The 19694-nt window shown below is 47.3% G+C and overlaps 1 protein-coding gene across 12 annotated transcripts in view; it reads left to right on the top strand.

The window, feature by feature from the left end:
* Positions 1-19694, top strand: part of CASZ1 (castor zinc finger 1) — a gene marked incomplete at its 3' end in the record, with an annotated part of 444050 nt that overhangs the window by 347606 nt on the left and 76750 nt on the right. Inside the window, exons 1-2 of one of the 12 annotated variants that reach the window (XM_081870662.1) lie at positions 14749-14868; positions 15200-15381. The exons of 6 other annotated variants lie outside the window; for them this stretch is intronic. In XM_081870662.1, coding sequence (XP_081726788.1) covers positions 15291-15381 — 91 coding nt within the window. In that variant the 5' untranslated portion in view covers positions 14749-14868; positions 15200-15290. Of the gene's footprint in view, positions 1-14748; positions 14869-15048; positions 15382-19694 lie in introns of those variants that run through there. 5 more of the 12 variants (XM_081870659.1, XM_081870668.1, XM_081870664.1 and 2 more) reach the window with 5 other exon arrangements.

Consider the following 19694-nt stretch of genomic DNA (forward strand, 5'->3'; position numbering starts at 1 on the left):
AAATGGGGGACGGATGGGGGTGACCTGAATTCTCTGCCCTCCCTCCCTCCCGCTCGGGACGTTTATGTCACTGTAATCTCCTTACAGCGGCTGGTGCGCATTTGTTTGAAATAATCAAGGAAATATGGTCAGAAATTGTCAGCTTTCAGATCTAATTTACCTGACAGCCTTGTGCAGGCCAGGATGCGTGCGTGTGTGTGTGTGTGTGTGTGTGTGTGTGAGAGAGAGAGAGAGAGAGAGAGAGAGAGAGAGAGAGAGAGAGAGAGAGATTGTGTGCACAATAAATTCAGACACTTGTGATCGTGTGCTCTTGTGCATTGTAGAGAGCACCTCTCTTTTCTTGTACCATTTTAAGCTAAGAGGCTCCTTGCTACCTCCAGTGAGGGTTAAGAAACATTTAAGAAAGTTTGCCAATTTTCGGAGAGTCCTGCCTCCTCTTTTGCCCTCCACCCTTCACCCCTCTGCTTTTCCTCTTCCTCTCCCCACCCCTCCTGCCTCCTCATCCCTCTGCTATAACCAGCTTTAGGGTTTAAGGAATATAGGATTAAGGGAGGTGGCTGTAATTCTGTATTCCAGATGGCTGGCAACCACTAAATCCACTGTCACAAATACCTCAGTTTTAAAAATACTTACAAATTAGTTCCTTTTTTGTTTCTCAAGCTTTGCCCGGGTTCTGGAAGAGTTGCGAAAGCAAAGCACCTCTAATGATGTGACCTACTGAGGTCAAGAAGGGATTCTTTTCTTCCTCTTCTTCCTCCGCTCCCTGGGCCAATCCTCAAGATTTTTTTTCCAATTCTGCTTAATCCAGGGCAGCACAGGAACTGTTGCAACCAAGGCAAGACCAGTTCGAGTAGCCAAGTCTCTTTCGGGATACTTATAAAAATTAAAAGACCCACTCCTGTACTTTTATTACAAAATTGCAGCCTGATAATTAGCGTCAAGATGCTAATTTGAGTCATTGGCATGACGGCCTATGGTGGTTTTGGATGTGTGTGTACGTACGAAATCAAAGAAAAAACTTTTATTGCCTTATGCTCAAGAAGCAAGCAGGTGAGCTGGCATCACTGAGCTCACTTGTGCTTACCAACCTGAACTATAAACCCAGCTGTTTTCATCCTGACCTGATCTCACCTCCTAGGCATCGTCCCGTGTCCCTCTCGTGAGTCGTCGTGCCCCTGGGAGTGCAAATCAGCCATGTCGCTGGGAAGGGCGATTTTGCTGACTTTTCAAAGTGTGTCCATTGCTGGCCTAGACGGGTCAACCCCTGTTCAAATCTCAGGCCTGTCAACTAAAGGGGAAATGGGAACAGGACACTATTAAGCAGGGCTGCAGCATTGATTGATATATTTATCCCGTCAAGCTCTGGTTGATTAATCCACAGAGGCCACTTTTTCAGCTGGCAAAGCCCTGTGTTTAACCAGCAAGCCTGTGATTTTAGAAGTGCGCTTGTGGACACGGAAGCAAGCCCTTTCAGGGTCCCTTCTCTTCTCCTTGGCTTTCTCCAGAGCCGAACTGCTTCAGGAAGGCTGGAGGAGAGGACAGCTATGTGACTTTGCACCCATGGACCCAGAATTCACAGAAGGTGGCCATTTCCTGGCTGTGGGTGGCTGCTTCCAGCTTACCATTGCTGCTTTCCTCTCTGCCGCCTCATTTCTCACCAAGCAACTGAGCTTCATTCAGAAAAGGCCATGGGGGAAGAGGATAGATCCTGAAAGGAGAAACGGCTGCCAGGGGGCTGCAGCACTGGGTGTTGCTCTGGGCAAAGGTTGCCCAAGCTGGCTGTTGATCCAAGGTCTTGCGTTACGTGCAGTCAACCCCAGGGCAGGTCTGAACAAGCCAGCAATTCTCTTCTTATTTCCCACCGATGCTGCTAGGAGCAAAAGCCTAAGAAATAACACAGGCTGCTGGAAGGAGATTGCAAGGGGAGCTGCGGCGGGTGCTGTAGCACCTGCCTGTGCAAGAATAAATTGAAAACGGGGCTCGCGTTTTTTGCATCCCCTTTTCAATGGTAAGGAGCGTTTGCATGAGTGCGAGAGAAAAGGTTGGGGTGTAATTTGCCGTCTCCAGGAACCTGCTCCTCTAATTGTATTCCTATTTAGCAGCTGTGTTTATATGACATTGAGGAGCGAGCCAGGACCCAGGATGCCACTGTCCAGGCCTGCCTAAGGCTCTGTACATACTATCCTTTGAAAGCACATTGCTTCCCCCAAAGAATCCTGGGAACTGGGGTTCAGCCCTCGCACAGCAGCGATTCCAAGCACCCATTTCAGTACAGTTCTCAGGATCCTTTGGAGAATGTCTTGCTCTTTAAAGCCTTGTGCTTTATCCAGGCAGCTGCAATGCCACAGTTTGTTGAAGAAGCCATCCTTTAAGAGGTTGCCAAGATGATGTGTTCTTTTTAGGGCTGTCACCCCCCATGACTGGCACAGGCAGGGCACATTATGCAAAAGTAATAAAATATAGGCAAGCTGGCATGATGTGTGCTGGCTGAGGAGTCCCACTTTTCTTGACCCAGCATGCTAGGAGCACAGGATACTATTTGTCCATCTAGCTTAACATTGCTTACTCTGACGGGCAGCATTGCTGCAGGTTGTCAAACAAAGAAGGGTCTTTCCCCCCATCATCTGCAAACTGGCTTCTCAGCTGGAGATGTTTAGGGATTGAACATAGGACTTTCTTCATGCACAGGATGTGTTTGATTGTCTGGATGCAGAATTTTGATTTTATCTGCTGGTTTCCAACACGATGACAGTCTTAGTCCTGCACCCTCCACACCCTGGTAATCTTGGCTGATGATGGGGAGTTTGGAACACCCCACAGGCCCTAGTTGTCAAAAGCAATAGGAACCTTTGCTATCCCCCCTCCCCATTCCATGGCATCTTTATCTATCCTTTAAAAGTATCCTTTTATTAAGCACATCCTGGACAAAGCACACCCCAATCTCTCTCCTGCAAGAGCGTCAGAGAAACCCACCATCTTCTCCCAGCTTCATTAATTCCGAACACGCACCCCCCCAAAATGCCATCTCCCCGTAGTTTCTAGGGCTGCCTTCAGCTAACGTTGGGCTCGTTACACAGCTTATTAAATCAGCACCTTTCAGGACCTTTGAGGTGAATTCAGACTCATAACAGCAGATTCCACCCACCCACCTCCTGATCAGTGCCCCCCTCCCCTCTTCCTTGCATCAAGCAATTGATGATGATTATTTTTTTTAAAAAAAAATGATTTTAAAAAAATAAATCTCCATTTGTAATTGCCTGGGAAGTAGCTTTTTTAATACTCTTCTGTGGCTCTGTCAAGTCACTTTCCCCACCTTAGTAAAAGTGGAAAGGTTTCACTCTAGGCTTGCAAATAGCCACTCTCTTGGTTGCCTGTGGCAAGTGAGAATTTCCTCCAGCCACACTGGCAGAGAAACAGTGAGAGAGCATCTCCTTCACATGCAGAAGGTCCCAGGTTCAATCCCTGGCAGCATCTCCAGGTAGGGCTGGGAGAGACTCCCTACCTGAAACCCCAGAGAACTGCTGCCAGCCAGTGTAAACAGTATTGAGCTAGATGGTTTGTTCAGCCCTCCGGGCCTCCCTGTGTGCAGGACTCTTCCCTTGGAATGCATCCCTTCTCCCCAGGCCAAAGCTTTGCACAATTTGTGCCTGCTTGGATTGTGCCATTGAGCTGTGACAATACCTCTGGCTTGCCTGGGCGAAAAGGTGTATGTGTAGAAAACCTCTGACTTTTTACAAAGCTGGAACATAGCCCACTACACAGAGGCTCTGCCCATTTTCCCCTCTAGCTCCATCCAGAATGGGCTTGTGGCCCCCAGAAGTATGTTCATAGGGGGAATGTGGCCCTCTGTCTGGAGGAAGTCCCCTACTCCTGTTTTATTCCCTAGAATTGCAGCTGAGTCATAGGATCCTTTCCATCCCTTGAGGAAGGTCCTCTCCCTCTAGAAAGCAGGCAGAAGGGGACTGGGATATTTCACGGCTTTCCATAAACTCTTTCCGTAGTCCCGGGATTTCAAGGTTTTAGGTGTCTGGCTAAATTGCTGCCACAGAAATATATATACTGTACACCCAAAGCCTGCTCTTGTTTGTGGGAATGCAGCCTTGGGGCAAATGCTGGCAGAGATCTTTTGGGTCTACTCAACAACAATGTTCCCATCCCCCCCGCCACTGCTGCCTTTTCGACTCAGGATTTACAAATGAGCAGCAAGACTTTCCGATGCTTAATTATTGTTTTTTTCTTCCCTCCCTCACCCCCACTTGCCATTGTAGCTGATGACCTATTTACAAAATGGAAGCTAGGAAACAAGGCCTAGATAATTGTCTCGCTTCCTTCTGTGAAGAAGTGAAGGTCCCAATCCATGCTTTGCCCCCAACCCTACCCCAAGATATGCAAGCACTCCCAGGAGGCAGTTGAAAGATTCCTGCCTGTGGATGTTTAAAAAGATTTCAGGGGGACGACTAAGATCTCAGTGTTTTACCAGCCTTGCTTTTCTTCCTGACTGTACAGTTGCATGATTTCAGAGCTGTTTCCCAGCAAGGCTAGTGTTACTCTTAGACCCCTTGAAATGAATGTACATGACTATCAGATCAGTACAGTCAATGGTCAGGGATGAGACACTTGTAATACGCAGTGGAACAGGTTCCCATGAGAGGTGGTGGACTCTCCTTCATTTAGGGTTTTAAGCAGAGGTTGGATGGCCATTTGTCATGTATGATCTAGTTGAGTTTCCTGCAACTAGTTTGAGAACCGCTGCTATGGAAAAACGCCTCTTGGTCTCCAGTAATGGAAGAATCCACATTAAATCAACTGCCTCATCAGTGTTTGACTGTGCCCTAAGTGACATTTCATAGAACCGTAGTGTTGGAAGGGACCCTGAGGATCACCTAGTCCAGTGTTTCCCAAACTTCAGTCTCCAGTTGTTTTTGGACTACAGTGCCCATCATCCCTGACCACTAGTCCTGCTAGCTAGGGATGATGGGAGTTGTAGTCCAAAAACACTGGGAAACACTGATCTAGTCCAACCCCCTGCAATGCAGGAATATGCGACTGTCCCTTATGGGGATTGAATCTGTAACCTTGGCGTTATCAGCACCACACTCAAACCAACTGACCAGTGGTACAACTGTCCGTCCCCCCACCTTAACTGATGCAGATGACTCATGTATGGGACTTGGCTGGGGTTATTGAGAGACCTTAAGACCCGTTCTGGCTCAGGCCCACATCTGCCAAGGTTTCTCCAGGGTTCATTCTGCCTCCCCTAAGATGCAGATCTATTCCAGTATCACACACAGAGACACAAACACAGCCTCCATGCAAGAGCTTCGTCCCCACCCCAAGCTCCTTTGCATTTTGCCCTGGCAACTGACTGAATACTTGGGCTTCCTTTCTCCATCAGCACTCCCTCCGCGCGCGCCCCGCCCGCCAGCTCCCTTCTACCGATCATCCCCTCTGGTTTCATAGCCGTTTTTTTCCTGCCAGCTCAGGGTATTGGGAACAACAACAAAATAAAACAACAACAACACACACACATATTATTTTTTTTGCTGGGATTGCCAAAAAACCCTGCGTGCTCTACGACTCCCCAAACATCCCTTTATTTTTATTGTTCTGTTAATTACTGTTTAAACTTTAATAAGTCACTTTGTCAGGAAGGGGGGGACCTGCGGCGAGGTTTCTGTGCAAACACTGGGCCCAACGGTGACTCTGGTGTAACATAACCCTTTATACAATGTGGGAATGTTTAGACTGGAACAGAAACTTGTTATTTTAATGACAGTTAAAAGTAAAAAAAAAAATGAAAAGAAAGGCAAATGAAAGGAGGAAATGAGCTTGATGGGAGAATCACTCCTCTCTTTCTCTCTTGCCCTCTTGCTGGCATTTTTCACAGCTTGTTTTCTTCAAATGTGCCATTGGCAGGCAGATGAATGATCTGCCCCAACTAGCTGGAGCGCTTTGAACATCCCTTAATGCAAGTAACAGGGTAGCTGCATCAGAAGAACATAAGAGCCTGTTGGAATCTCCCAATGGCCAACCAGTTGCCCCCATGGGAATCCTGCAAGCAGGAACTGATCCCAACAGCACTCTCTCCACTTGCGATTCCAAGCAGCTGGTATCCAGAGACATACAGCCTCGGACAGTGGATGGAGAACACAGCCATCATCTCTATTAGCCATCGATAGCCTTCCCATCCATGAATTTGTTTCATTCTCTTTTGAACAAGTCTGGTGGCCATCAGGACATGCATGCAGAAGGTCCCAGGGTCAGTGCCTGGCATCTCCAGGAAAGGCTGGCTGTGTCCCCTGTCTGAAACCATAGAAAGCTGCTGCCAGCCAGTGTAGACAATACTGAACTAGATGGACCAATGGCCCAATTTGGGCTAAACCAGCTGCCTACGTTCCTATGCTAAACCAGAAAGGGTGGGGGTGATACTCACTTTGCATTGTGCTCTGTTAAAAGAGCCCCTGAACCCTTGACTGTCTTTTGTGCCTGGGGTTTAAGCTACATCATGCCACTCTGCCTTGAATTCACCACGCGTCTTGCAGTCATATCCACTTCTGCCTCCTTGTGAGCTGCCAAATACTTGCGGTAGTACCTGTTTCTGCCAGCATGGGGGGGTTGCTCTGTGGGGGAGTGACATTCTGCATGCATACATGTTTGTTTGTTTGTTTGTTTGTTTGTTTGTTTGTTTGTTTGTTTGTTTGTTTTTAAAAATCAGCACACACATCGCCTACAGCTGAGCCCCCTAAAAGCTACCACGAAACACCAGCCCACAAGGCCAAGTGTCTGGGCCCCAGGACCAGCAGTCGGGGGTGGGCTAGCACGCCTTGCAGTTTAGCTGAATTAAGGACTACCATGTTTCTTTCATCCTACCTACCCTTCAAGATGCTTCCTAGAACATTTAATCAGGTGGTGGAACGTAATGTTGACCTTTTGGTATTTCTATGACATATACCAGCACAAAGGGAGGATGTGGTCATACTTGCAGAACCCTCTAAAAAACAATAGTGACCCGCCCAAATGCAGAATTATTTACTGGGCGGATCTTGTTTTGGTGTTAGTGGTGTTTCAGAGCTGCCAAAGTTGCCCACGAAGCTCTTGGCAACCCTACAGCACTGAAGTCACCTCCACGTTGAGCCGGCTATTTTTATCCCCCGGCTATAGATAGGCAGTAAAGTCAATGGATATATATGATTTGGAAATGTTCAACTTTGGGTGACCTCCTTTGAGTAGCTGAGTTAAACTGGCCAAAATCAGGGCAATCTCATGCTTGGTGGGGTTCAGGAGATTTAAAAAAATTGGGCAGTCTATAGGTGACAGACATACATTATTTGCATTTGCACACCACGAGGGTTAGATCTGGCCCACAGGGTACGTTTCTTCCAACTCATGAAGTTTGCCTTCATACTCCCAGCATTCACACTGTGGTTTGGGCTGCAGCACAAAGTCCAGTCTGTGCTTCTGCTTGCCCTCCAGTTCAGCAGGCAAAAATCAGCACTATCCCAAGTCCCTGGGGACCTTGCACATCCTACAGAGCAGTAATGTTTCCTTCTCTCGCACTGATGTAACTTCTGACACCTTTGCCAAAAACTGTTAGCTGGTCTAGAGAGCATGGCTGCACATCACCCGTTTCTCCTGCAGCCCTCTTCAAGAATTAGTTATAAAAAGTTAGTAAAGAGCTAGTAAATTAGTAAACACATGAGAAAGGGCAGCAGGGCCAGACACATTACACCTGGCCCTGCTCCCTGTGCATTGGAGATCCCTGGTAAATTAAGATGCTAAAACATTTCCCCTGACTCTTGGCCTTGCTTGCAGGGGCTGATGGGAGCTGAAGTCCAACATCAACTAGGTTGGGGTGGAGGCTGGCCTACTAACCCTCTAGAAAGCAGAGGATAAACTCTGCCATATTCTCTACATAATGCTCAAACGCAACACGGCGGAAATGTATTCCCGTTAATAAGGAAATCTGTGGACTTGAAGTGGGATGGCGAGGCTGGCTAAAGAGGTGGCAGCGTGTGCCTTAGCACACCAATGTCTGGAACCGTTGACCTGCCTTTTATCCAGAATCCTGCCTCCCTCCCTTCCATTCTCTGGATTCCCAGCTTGGTGGAAGGAAGCAGTTTGCAGGCAGAAATGTAGTCGCTGTGAGTTGGCTGTGGTGGTCTAGTTGCAAAGTTTTTAAGCACTCTAAATGCACACTGCTAAAATTGCACAAGCTGGCAAGATTGCAGTGGTCCGAGGATCTATGGACCTTGTGTGCCGATAGAATATTCTGTGCAGCAAGAGGGCGGCTGATTAAGAGGAAGCTGTCTATTCAGTGTGACAATACGGACAAGGCTTTGTAACGATGTCCAGTATCTAGGTGCCTGTTTTCGGAGGGACATCAAAATGTTAGATGTTAAAAACACCCACTATTTCCATCTCTTAGGTGTTTTCTCAGTCCAGTTGCTTCTCTGGGTCTGACTGCATCCTTGCCTACTCCTGTGCACTCTCTTCCCCACAATCTCTCTCTCTCTCACACACACACACACACACACACACACACACACACACACTTCCTGCCCCCTTGCAGTTTTGCTGCCCTCCCCACGGCCAGTGTGGGTCACTTTGGCCAGAGAGTTTTGCTCAAGGATAGAGCCCCCTGGATGAAGGCGAAGAGCCACTCTGTGTGTGTGTGTGTGTGTGTGTGTGTGTGTGTGTGTATAAATATATATATATATAAATATATATATAAAATGCTGAGGTTTTATTTTTCCGTACTGCGCGTTTCCCTAAATTGCCTTTGACTGTGTGCATCGCTAATGAAAGTTTATGCCCTTGTTAGAAGGACAGCCAGGTCCGTTCCAGTTAGGGTTGGGTCTGTCTTACTGCCAACTGCCCTCCCCAGCGCAGCGCTCTCTCTCTCTCTCTCTCTCTCTCTTGCTGTCTCTCTCTCACACACACACACTTGCATACATGCACACTCTCTCCCCAGTGAATCAGTGGAGGCTGTTATAAAAGGGGAGGGGGAAGGAAAAAAATTCCCTATTTGTGTAAGTTGCTTTAAAAAGGTTTTATCATGTCATAAAGAAAAGGGGAAGTACTCTCGGAAATTGATCCTGCGCACAAGTCCATCGGGCAGAAGGACGTTAGGATGTTAATGGCCATTTTGCTCCAGGGTGGCTTATTAAAAAATTTATACGTAAATGCTTAAAATTGCATAAATTATTTAAAAAAAACATAGTAAGCAATTTGCAAATTGCACTTCACTTTCCCCCTCTCTTTCTCTTAATTTCTCTTCATGTGGTTTAAAATATATATATGTGTGTGTGTGTGTGTTATTAAAGAAATATAGCCTTCTTGGGTTGCTGATGTTGTTTTTCTCCTTTTAGGGTTCTCTCTCCCCACCCCCTTCCAACACCTTTATCCAAAATGGTTTATATCAGGGTTTTGGTTTTGAGCTTTTCTTTTTAAGCTTTTTTCAAGCCCGAAGTTAGGATTGGATTTTTCCCCCCTCTTTTTTTAAGGAAAGAAAAAAAGAGAGAGGTGGGGGAGGTAAAAGAAAGAAGTTTCGATGTGATGAGTGTCTTTTGCCAGTGTGGAATGTCACCCACACATCCTGGAGATCGTACTGGGGAGGTTTATGATGGTTTCCCATTGATTTGTTTCCTCGACGCAGCTGCCGACCTCTATTGAGGGACAAACATAATCAGCGCTGACGCAAATTAGATGGTTATTCGTTTTGAAAATTGACAGAAAAACAATAAAAAAGATGAAATGCTCCCAAATCAATAGATATAATGAAATTCAAATAATCCGAGAGATGAGGTCTCCATGGCAACTGATAATGTGGAAAAGAAAACAATTTAATAAAGGACAGACACACTTTGAAAACAGATTGGGCAAAGGGAAGGCGGGGGTGGGGGTGGGGAGGGAGAGGGGGGCAGGTGGGGGCGGGGGGGAAGCAAGCAGGGAGGGAGGAGGCAGCGATGGGCAATGGTGGAGTGCTAAGCCCCCCGGGTGGGGGGCACCGCACTTCCCGCCTCTCCGGTTGGCTAACGGTGCTGTAGTGAAGGATCACTGTCCACCCCAAGGACGCCTGCCATAATTAAGAGAGGCTTTCGGTCCAGAAAGTGCAGATTCAGGTTTTAATACACAAAATTATTTCAGGAGCACTGAATCGGAAAGTCGTTTGTTATGACCTTCCTGAGAGGCCTGGAGCAGGGCATGTTGGAGGCGCGGCGGCTGGGCCCGCTGAGTTATGGCATATTTGTGTTTTTATAGTGCGGAGGGGAGGGGGCGGGGGGGAGAAGGTTAAACAGTATTTACAGCTCACTTGTTTTCAGAAAGGGGAAGAGAAATAGAGTGCATGAAAAGATGAGAGGGGAGAGAGAGAGAGAGAGAGAGAGAATGAGAGAGAGAGATCGCCTTGCCCTGCACAAACGCGCATGGATGGGATGGCCGCACCAAAGAGGCGCTTGGGGGGCTCTCCAACATATCTAGGGCTGGCTGTGGGGGAAGGGGGAGATGTTGGCGTTTGGGGATGAGCGCCTCTCTACAGCAGTCTTCCCCAAGCTGGTGCCCTCCACACGATTTGGGCTACAGCTCCCATCAGCTCCAGTCAGGACTGGCTGGGGCCAATGAGAGCTGTGGTCCGAACCATCTGGGTCGTGCCAGGTTGATGCCAGCTGGTCTGTGGGGTCCAGCTGAGCACTATTCTGCTCAGCCACCGTAGAGCCACATTTGAGATTTCTGCTATCTCTCCCATGGGTATTCCCATAAACATGGGTGTGCAACGCTAGTGTGCCTTTGATGCTCTTTGGGAGTGGGGCAAAATGATTTGCTTCTGTGTGCGCGCACATACATGTTTTAACGCTGACCCTCCACAGATACATATTTTGTACGTGTGGGTAGATCAGTGTTAAATGTTGATGTACCTAGGATATTGGGACGCGGGTGGCACTGTGGGTTAAACCATAGAGCCTAGGACTTGCCAATCAGAAGGTCGGCGGTTCGAATCCCCGCGACGGGGTGAGCTCCCGTTGCTCGGTCCCTGCTCCTGCCAACCTAGCAGTTCGAAAGCATGTCAAAGTGCAAGTAGATAAATAGGTACCGCTCCGGCGGGAAGGTAAACAGCGTTTCTGTGCGCTGCTCTGGTTCGCCAGAAGCGACTTAGTCATGCTGGCCACATGACCCGGAAGCTGTACGCCGGCTCCCTCGGCCAATAAAGTGAGATGAGCACCGCAACCCCAGAGTCCGTCACCTTTACCTTTTACCTAGGATATTACTATTGTGTTTCTCCAAAGCTTTGGCTCATTACATGGAAAGAGGGTTTTCGCTCTGTGTGTGTGTGTGTGTGTGTGTGTGTGTGTGTGTTGCTGTACACAAGTGTGACTTCATGTGCATGCATGCAAACATTCCTATGCCGCTCTGTCTGAAATGGGTGATATGTACCAGGGTGTATTTCAGTACAATACTTCCTTCTCCCATGTGGCCTTGCCATTTGCATATGCATGTACTCTTGGCTGTGACTGTGTTCCTGTGTGGTGTAGTGCAGGGTACAGCATAGGAGGCCAGAGGCAAGGAACCCTTCAATTCAAATCTCATTTCTAAGTGGCCTTTGGTGTATACCACTCACTCTCTCAGCCCTTCCCTTCCCTTCTAGATTATGGACATAATGATACTCCCCTACCTTATAGGGGTTGTGGTATCGACTGGTGAAGTTTTGAGTGCTGTATAAATGCTAAGCATTGCTATCCTTATGCTTGTACGATTAAAGAGAGCTTTGACATGATGTGAGAGAACCTCCTTGAGAAGGTCATCAGCTTCTGGCCTTCTGTGGCTTCCATCATAAGAACATAAGGAGAGCCTGCTAGATCTGGCCTGTGGTCCATCTAGCCCAGCATTCTGTTCTCACAGTGGCCAACCAGATGCTTCTGAGAAACCCACAAGCAGGACCTGAGCCCAACAGAAACTCTTCCCTCCTGCAGTTTCGAGGTATTAAGAAGTACACTGTCCCATACACCAGAAGGGTATATCCAACGGGGCTACTAGCCACTGGTGGCTTTATCCTCAATGAATTTGTCTAATTCCCATTCTCCATGGGCAGGAACTATGGCTTCCCGTTCTTTGGTGGTGAGACTCCTGGGAGTTAGCCGTAGGTAACAAGTTGCCCATTTCTCCTAGCACAGCTCGTCAATACTCCTTCCCTAGAACAGATCCCAGGGTAAGTTGTCCGGAAACAGTTCCATGTAGCAGCACCCAAGACTATATTGCCCTTAACACTAAACCTCCCTTTTATTATCTGCGTTGTTTCCTTCGGAGCCTGTGCCTTTGGGACGGAAGAGTTTGAAGAGTCTGGTGTTTTGGATCCCGTTCCTTTGGCAATGTGCCTGGCTTCCCGGATAACTTTCCGCAAGACGAACCCTCCCGGTCTTTTGCTGGCCAGCAGCTACGCTTCCTTTAGTGCTCCCACTACCCCCACCCCTCCTTTCTCTCTCTCTCTCCCCACCCACCCCACAGCAACCCTTGTTTTTCGCTTGTAAAATGGGGCAAGATTGATGGCTCGGGCTGTGGTGTAGATGTTAACACTTCTGGTTGATTTATGGAGTTACTTAGCCGACAAGTGAGACCACTTAGACTCGTTTTGGATAGTAAACCTTTTAATGCGTGTAAAAATATAAACAAAATTAAAATAAGCTAGAGGATGGAAGATGCAGATTTGGGAGTGACGTTTTAATTTTATATTTTTCAGTTGTTGTTTTTCTTTTTTTAAAAAAGTAAAGGGAAAGTCCAGTTAAGACACGAAGCAGGAACAGAACCCCTTTTGCAAATGGCAAGCCAGTGTTCCTACATTGGGGGAAAGTGTTTCCTATGAATAAAAGCACAAGGGAAAGGTGATAGAGAATGTTATTGATTTAACCAGAGCTGGAGATAGAGATGCAATGGCAGGTATGGCAAGAACGTTTGTAAGTCTTATTAGGAGAGAGACCAAGAGAGAGTAAGCCTAGAACACATTGGCACTTGCTTCTGAGTAGACATGCACCATAAAAGCCATTGTGGATCAAGAAGATCTGGGATGTCTGCATTTCCCTGCAATGGCAAAAGTTATGCTGGAGGAAGTAGATGATCTCTCCACCTCAAGAGAAATGTTTTTGTTAGATGTGGGACTTGGCTACCTCAACGGAATGGGTGTTCTATATATTGCTTTGAAAGGGGCAAATGAACCAAGAACATTTGTAATAATGCTTCACAATAACACCTAGGCCCTGCTTTCTGTCTTGTGGCTGAGGCAAAAGGAAAATTTGGGAGAGAGATATTTAAATGACTTAAAGGGGGCAACATGGACCAGCAGCTCCAGGGCTTGGATCTCGAACACTGAAGCCAACTTCCCAATAGAGGCCCATGTGGTTGCCAGGCAACTTACAGGCTTCTCTCAGGCCTCCCTCTCAACCTAGATTTTGTGTATATCACAATTGGGCCTGGAAGCCAATTCTGCATATCCTCACATATACCCAGTGCTTTTTTTCTAGGGATACTTCATTTTTACCATTTTATAGTTCAAATCAGGAGAAATAAATACAGTAAATGGACAAAAGTACAAAGATTCACAAAATGTTTAGGGTTATGCGTACCCCATAAAAAAGCACTGCATATACCAATATCAAAATACTGCCCTGGGAAAGTACATGGGGTTTTTTGTTTGTAACAGAAGGTTCAGGATAGAAGTGTTCAGATAATGGCTGGAGCACTGAGGCTATTTTTTAAAAAGGGGGGGTGTTGTTGTCCCCCCCCCCCATATTATGTCTTAGCTATAGTGTTGGGCTTCAAATGTACTGACTTAGGAAAGCTCTCTGCGCCCTATAGAAACTCCTCATGTAGAAATTCAAGATGCTGGATCGCCCTGAGTATGAGCACAACAATTTTCATCCCTGGACTTTGGAAGGCCTTTCGGCAGGGCGCCCTCTGTGTTATCCCTTCCCTCACTGAGTCTGCCTCCTCACTGCAACAAGGCCAGAGGGGTCTTGGAAGTAGATCCCTGGATGGCATGTGGGCTCTTGACAGATATGCTCTTGGCACCAGTTCTACTCACCTAGCTGTTATCATGGCTGCCTCTCCTCCCTGCTTGAAGCACAACCCCAGATTGGAAGGAGCCTGCTCTTCATTGCCAGGGTACATTTGTGGCATGCCCGTTGTGGCCTCGAACTCGGGATCTGGAAATGAGTGGTGTGCCGAGGGCCAGATATAAGCTGCCCTTTAGACTTCTGCATGGCCTCAAGTCAGTCATGCAGGTGCTTATAGCGGTGGGCATTAAATCATGGCTTCCCGGTAACATAAGTCAACTGTATATGTGACCAGCACAACATAGGCCAATTTTGTTCTATGTTCAAGAGCCCATTGCAATCTAGATTTGTACCATCCTGGCCCCAGCAAGACCAGCACCTGTCCTGAACCCCTGGTCTACTTGGCGACAAGTCAGTGTGTCAAGTTCCCACTCCAGGGTCAATCTGCGTGTCCAAACCAAAGCACGATCCCGCAGAGATCCTAGAGCAATCAACATGGGCAGTTGAACAGATACAGCACCTCAGCTCTGCTGCCCTTTGCATGTGGATTGCCGCATCTGGGATTGATGAGGCATGGGACCCTCACCTGCTCCAAGCCTACTCCGGCTGAGGAATCACACACCTCCTCCTAGAGCTAGCGAGCCCCACCTGAGCTGGGCTTGTCGGCCTTTGCCTGCCTCAGCCTCCTAGAGCACCCTGCCTGCTGTTCCCTATGCCTCAGAATCTGCTGTGTTTGTTGAGACAGGGGCCCCTCTGGCTCTGGTGATGGGTCCTGCTGCTCTGGTTCCTGTGCACTGACTCCCATCCCTTCATCATCCTCCGCCACCCTGTGAGTAATTTCTACACCAACCTCTCCTTCCTCATCCCCAGGTTGCCCTGGTGTGTCTCATTCCCAGCTACACCCCTTGCCAGGATCCTCTTCCTCCTTCCCATAGTCCTGCCAGTTCATGAAGTCCCAATTTGCCACCATACAATAACTCTCTGTGGCCTGTTCCACAAGCCACATTGCATCTGTTAACACAGAGAGCAAAGCTGGGCAGGTATTGGATGTCTCCTGACCTTCTGCCTTGTCCTGGGCCTTTGCAGACCCTAGGAGTCTCTGTGTTTGGTACTGATCTTTGCAGGCCCTACCCTAAGAGGCCTTGCTCTCGACATTTCAGGTTGTGAACCCCTTAGGACCTGGCAGCCAGTTCCAACTAAGCCTCCCAGAATACCATGCTGTAATCCTGTGGACTCCAGAGCCAATGCGCCATGTGGCAAAGGTGCTCAGTGCCGAGAGTTTGTGCAGCGCCCATCCGATTTTTGTGTGCGTGCCGTCTGGTTGGTGTTCCAAGCCTGCGAGGTGAGGAGGACAGCAGTGGTTAAAGCAAGCAGCGCAGAATCTCCATTTGGGCCGGCTGCGCTCCCAATGCGGCCGGCCTGCCTCTTTCTCCCTTGGCCAGTTGATATATGGCATAAATTAGGCCTCTGAAGGGGGATACTGCATCCTTAAGAAGAAATATGTCCTCATTTTTCTTAAACACCGTTTGCACTGAGTGAAATGTTTAGAAGGGGACGCTGAGGGATAACTTTATTTCTTACCAGGGAGTTCAGAGCCGTTCAGTTAAGCTCATAAAACATTGGGAGTAAGGAAGCTGACAGGCTACCCGTGCATTAGAAAAAGCATTATTCATCCTGTGGGAAGCTCACCCCATGCCGGAGCCAGGCATTTACCAATGGGGTGCTTTGGGGCCCTGGTTAATGAGTGCAGGAGAGAAGGGATCTGTGGTAATCTACCCACGGAGTAGGGCCACAGGCCATCTCGTCAATGAGAGTACGGCTCAGAAATACCTTTATTAAGCCATTGAGGAGCTGTCCTCAGTTCAGCTTCATGCAATGGCAGTGATTGCAAAAATGTTTGGAGGAGGATGGAGGAACAAGCCTCTCAAGAGATGATGCTGATGTTGTTGATGATGATTTTTATGGGGGAGAGGGAAAGTTTCAAAGTGACTTACAGGATGTTTAAAAATGCCAAAACTATTCTCTACACGTTTTAAATCCCGATTAATAGAATAGAAATGACTACAGGTGTTCCATTCAACACTAAGGAAGGGCAAACCCTACCCAGCTTCACTAAAATATAAGCATCCATAGCAGGCCATAAATCATATCACAGTGTACTCTACATTTCACCCCTTTCGATGTGGGGGCAGACAAGAATTAAAAGGGATGGTTTCAAGGCCTCAGTTGCCAGTTTATTGTTCCTCCTGTTTTGTCTTCCAGCACTATGTGCTTTTCAAGGCTCATATAGGCAGCTCAGGTGGTGATATGAGCCTTGAAAAGCCTGGGCACGGCTTTTTGTGCTTGGCATGTGGGGGCAGAATAGGGCCTCCTTAGTGGCAGCACCCCAGATATGGAACTCTCTTCACTTGCAGCTATACCCTTGAAGAGCTTCCATTGTCACGTAAATATATTTTTGTTTGCCCAGATTGATCTGTTAGCTGCTGTGATCCTTAAATTTTTGATGCTGCCCTATCTTGTAGGATTAATCATGCTTTGATATTGTAGGATGTCTCACTGTATTTTCTTGTTTTTGATTCTACAGTTTTCTGCATTTTATCATTTATATTGTGTTTAATTTTGCTGGTGGGTTTGGGGAAACGGCTTTGTGATCTTTCTCTTGATGGGCAAGCAGCGTAAAAATATGTGAGAAATAAACGCGCAAAATAAAGTGAATAATTAGAGCTAAAAGAAGAAGTGGGAGGGAGCATCACTCTCCTGGCTTCCTTTGTCCGCTCTGTACACCTTTCAAGGAGGGAAAACTGTAACCATCCTCAGCACCTCACGATGAAGGGGGAGTTTCTTGGGTGCCAGAGGATGTTCTTGGGCTTTGTGCCCAAGGTTGCCCAATTTGCAATGCCAGATGTATATAGTCCTCCACCATTTTTAAAAAAAAAAAATCCTAATAATCACCCTCTCACATAGGTTAGGCTGAGAGAATATGACCTGGCCAGAAATCACCCAGAGAGCTTCACAGCAAAGCGAGGGATTTGCTAAGTATACAAATTTAATAAATAATAATAACAGTCCAACACTCTAAGCCAGCCTTCTTCAACCCAGTGCCTTCCAGATGTTTTGGACTACAACCCAGTGCTGGCTGGTGCTGATAGTTGTAGTCCAAAACATCTGGAAGGCACCAAGTTGGGGGAGGCTGCTCTAACCCAAGGGTAGCCAATGTGCTTCCTTTCCAGATGTTGTTGGGCTGCAGCTCCCATCACCCTTGGCTATTGGCCCTGCTGCCTGGGTCTTCAAGGAGACAGGAGCCCAACAGCATATCCACGTTGGTTGCCCCTGGTCTGACCATCACATAAAATTTGCTGTCTGTATTGGGATGGTGTGCCTGTCCTACCAGCAACCTGTAGCAACCTTTGCTTTATTTTATTTATTTTATTTTATTTTATATTTTGATTTGCTTTGCTTTATTAGATTAGATTTATATAGCCCTTCATAATAAGATCTCAGGGTGGTTCACACAAGGAAGGAGAATTTCAAGCTCCACCAGAGAACAAAGGCACCCTTGAAGAAAGTAGTTTTAAAGGTGACACGCCACACCCACCACCGCCTTTTTCTTCTTTATGGTGAAGCGTATGTTGCCATTGGAGATACCTCTAGCCTTGATTCCTTCTTGGGAATCTGGTGGAATCAAATGTAGGCACCCTGGTAACACAAGCTGACACGGGGTCCCCTGTGGCTTGTCAGTCCAAGGTTACCAGCCTGAAGGTGCTGGCTTGGCAGACGGTGCAGAATGCCAGCCATAGAGACATCTTCCTTCCTTCCTTCCTTCCATTTCACCCCACCCCCTGCCACCCATGCACACCCCACCCATTTTTATGCCAAAAGATTTAATATTTGTTTGAAATGAGAAATAGTCCTCAAATGAATTTGGAGAGTCAGGGAATTAATGTCAACTCCCCACCCCCTGCACCAACACACACACACATTTACTTTCCAGCTTCTCTTCTCTCCCCCCCCCCCTTTCAATTTCTGAAGCCTGCTGATTTGAATATTTATAAATATCAGTAAATTATTTATTGTAGCAATCTGCTGTGCCATTTCACCGATCACCGTTAACACTTTAGGGTTTTCTCTTTCGGAGAGATTGCAGCGCAAGAATTGGCGAGGGTGCCGGGTGAGGGGGACCTGAGGAGGGCACAGGAAAGCTGAGAATGTATCTGTGTGTGTACATGCAAAGTTGTGTCACACAGGGTGGAAGGATTGCTGTGTGTTGCCCGGAGTATGGAAGGGTCCTTTGTATTGCTGTGCATGTTACCAGCGTCAGAAAAGTTTTCCTCTGCTCTGCGTGTGTTTTATATGGGTCCAGCGGTCTTACAGAGAAAGACTTAAATAAGACTTTGAGGAGAATGGTCAGGGCTGTTGTCAAAAGATAATTAGAGGGCTATTCATATTTACTGTGTAACTATAGCGAAGCGATATTGTTATTGAACCCCAATTCTGCCCTCCAGAAATGCTAGGTTGTGCAACCATATAACTCCTAGCTTGCATGAATGATATTATTTTGTGAAATTTTGTTTTTGTTGGTCTGGATGGGTGTGTGAGGAAATGTGCAAGGAAATGAAGTTCTCCCCCCCCCCCAAAAAAAAATAAAACCTACTGGAAATCTTGTCTACCCCACTCTATTTCATGAGGCTACTTTCCTCTTAATACTATTTATTACTAGAACATATCTCATTTTTTTCAAGAAAAGTTTAGCAAAATTCTGCTGTCCATTCCAGGATTTATGTGATTGCAGAATACACAGCCTCCAATTCCCTCCTCCTTGTGTTTCTCATTTTTCAAACCAAAAAATTGCCTCTCTTTGGAGGAAACTGAAAGCCTCTCTTGCTCCTCCAGTCCCATGTGTCCAAGGTGAAGCGGCACCCATGTCCTTTCCAGTGCCCGTCCCCTGGGCATTGCTTGCCCTCCTTCCAGCCATGAAGGATTTGCGGTTCCAGTGGCCATGGACTCCGCTTAGCAGTGCCGCTGTGGAACTCTCCCAAGGTCAGGCGAAAGAGACAGCGTTCCACTAAGCCGAGGTCATCTCTTGAGCTAAAAGCAATAAAATGTTTTATTGATAAACTGGAGCAGCAGGGGGGGAGGGACGAGTGTCAAAGCACACCAAGTCCACTTTTTTTGCACACCTCCCACCCATGGAATTGGACCCCGTCCCTCATGGTGTATTTCCAAGAGAGGGCTTGCAAAGGAAATACAGTAATATTTTTTTAAAAACCCAGCCTCATCTGGCCTGTGTTGACCAAGGGAAATGGGTAGGTATGTTTGGGGCTGGTTTTGAGGAGAGTTGCTCCCTACTGTTTTTGCTGACTCATTTCAGAACCATGGGCCTTGAACCCAGGACCGTGTGGACTTCTTGTGGGACTGCTCTGGATTAGAACCCCACATTTGGAGGTGGAGAGGTGACAGTGGGAGGAAATCAAGTCATGGTTTCCCCCCCCCCCAAGTGGGCCATGACACTTATATCTGAAGTTTTAAAGTTCCATGAGGAATCTAAATGATGCAAATTGGGTTGGTTGGTTTTGCCTAGTTGTGCTTTCTGCTTCTCTGTCCCTTCTGCCCCCCTCAAAAAACAAAACAAAACAAAAAAACCCAGAGATGCTCACC

Source organism: Podarcis erhardii (assembly GCF_964252035.2).
Source record: "Podarcis erhardii genome assembly, chromosome: 7".
In the NCBI taxonomy this organism is placed as follows: Eukaryota; Metazoa; Chordata; class Lepidosauria; order Squamata; family Lacertidae; genus Podarcis; species Podarcis erhardii.